The sequence below is a fragment of the Penaeus monodon genome, chromosome 15 (assembly GCF_015228065.2).
Source record: "Penaeus monodon isolate SGIC_2016 chromosome 15, NSTDA_Pmon_1, whole genome shotgun sequence".
Lineage (NCBI taxonomy): Eukaryota > Metazoa > Arthropoda > Malacostraca > Decapoda > Penaeidae > Penaeus > Penaeus monodon.
Window position 1 is genome coordinate 11578276 of NC_051400.1, and position 961 is coordinate 11579236.

At 31.4% G+C, this 961-nt stretch overlaps 1 protein-coding gene across 1 annotated transcript in view; it reads right to left on the reverse strand.

Moving 5' to 3' along the window:
* Window positions 1-278: 278 nt before the first annotated feature.
* Window positions 279-961, reverse strand: part of LOC119582210 (sodium/bile acid cotransporter-like) — a gene marked incomplete at its 5' end in the record, with an annotated part of 3474 nt that continues 2791 nt past the window's right edge. Inside the window, 1 exon segment of the mRNA XM_037930441.1 lies at window positions 279-961. Within this exon segment, the coding sequence (XP_037786369.1) occupies window positions 765-961 (197 nt within the window).

Genomic DNA, 961 nt, shown 5'->3' on the forward strand with positions numbered 1-961 from the left:
GAGATTCTGAAATTATTATAGAAATTATAGTCAGTTTTACCAAAGATTGATACACATACAAAAAATATTTTTTTACAACTGAATTATAAATTACATCTGCTCTTATTCTTTTCAAAATAGAGAAGTTTTTCTGCATCAAGAATATGTTAATATACAATTTTCAGTATTAAAATATTTTCATCTGATAAAATGTGTTTCCATTTATCCTGAACAGATTCACAATTATCATGGGCAATGCTGTTTGCATATGTGTATATGTTGATGTAAGAGACACACATACGCAAACAATAATTGCTAAATTTTGACAAATCTTCTGAAATATTAATCTACTTGTGTACTACTTCACTGGAGGGCAAATGTTATATATCAATAATAGGATTTTTTTCTCTGGCACTAAGTGGACCTGTTACAAGTCTATTGTAGGCACCGCATATTGTACAAATGTTTATACTGTCACTACAGATTTGATCATGTGTTAACAAATATTTTAAAAAGACTCTGAAAACATAACTGTTCTACCTCATTCACGTCCAAACTTTTTAAGTCACGGACAATATATATATTAAGTACCAAAAATATTTTGAATTAAAAATTCACATACATGTTACATTTACATAATTAAAAGAGACAGGTACGATTTTCATTAATAAAACCTCCTCTTATGGAAAATTCACTTGCACCATATCAAAGAATCACCGGGTATCTTTATTCCTTCTTCTTAACTTCATTTATGACAAAAAGATGAAGAAAAAAAAAAAAAAGATTTAAGCCAAAACAGCTTTTGAATTATCATTGGCATCCTTGTGGAGTGATGATGTGGATGAGGGAGAAAGATGCAGCTGGTTTTTCATGTCATCCTCATAATCCTCAGGGCTATCAATCTCATAGGTTGTTTTCTTGGCCCTGCACTCTCGGATCCGCTTGGCGATGTACGCAATGGTCAGAGGTATTGGGGTCATAG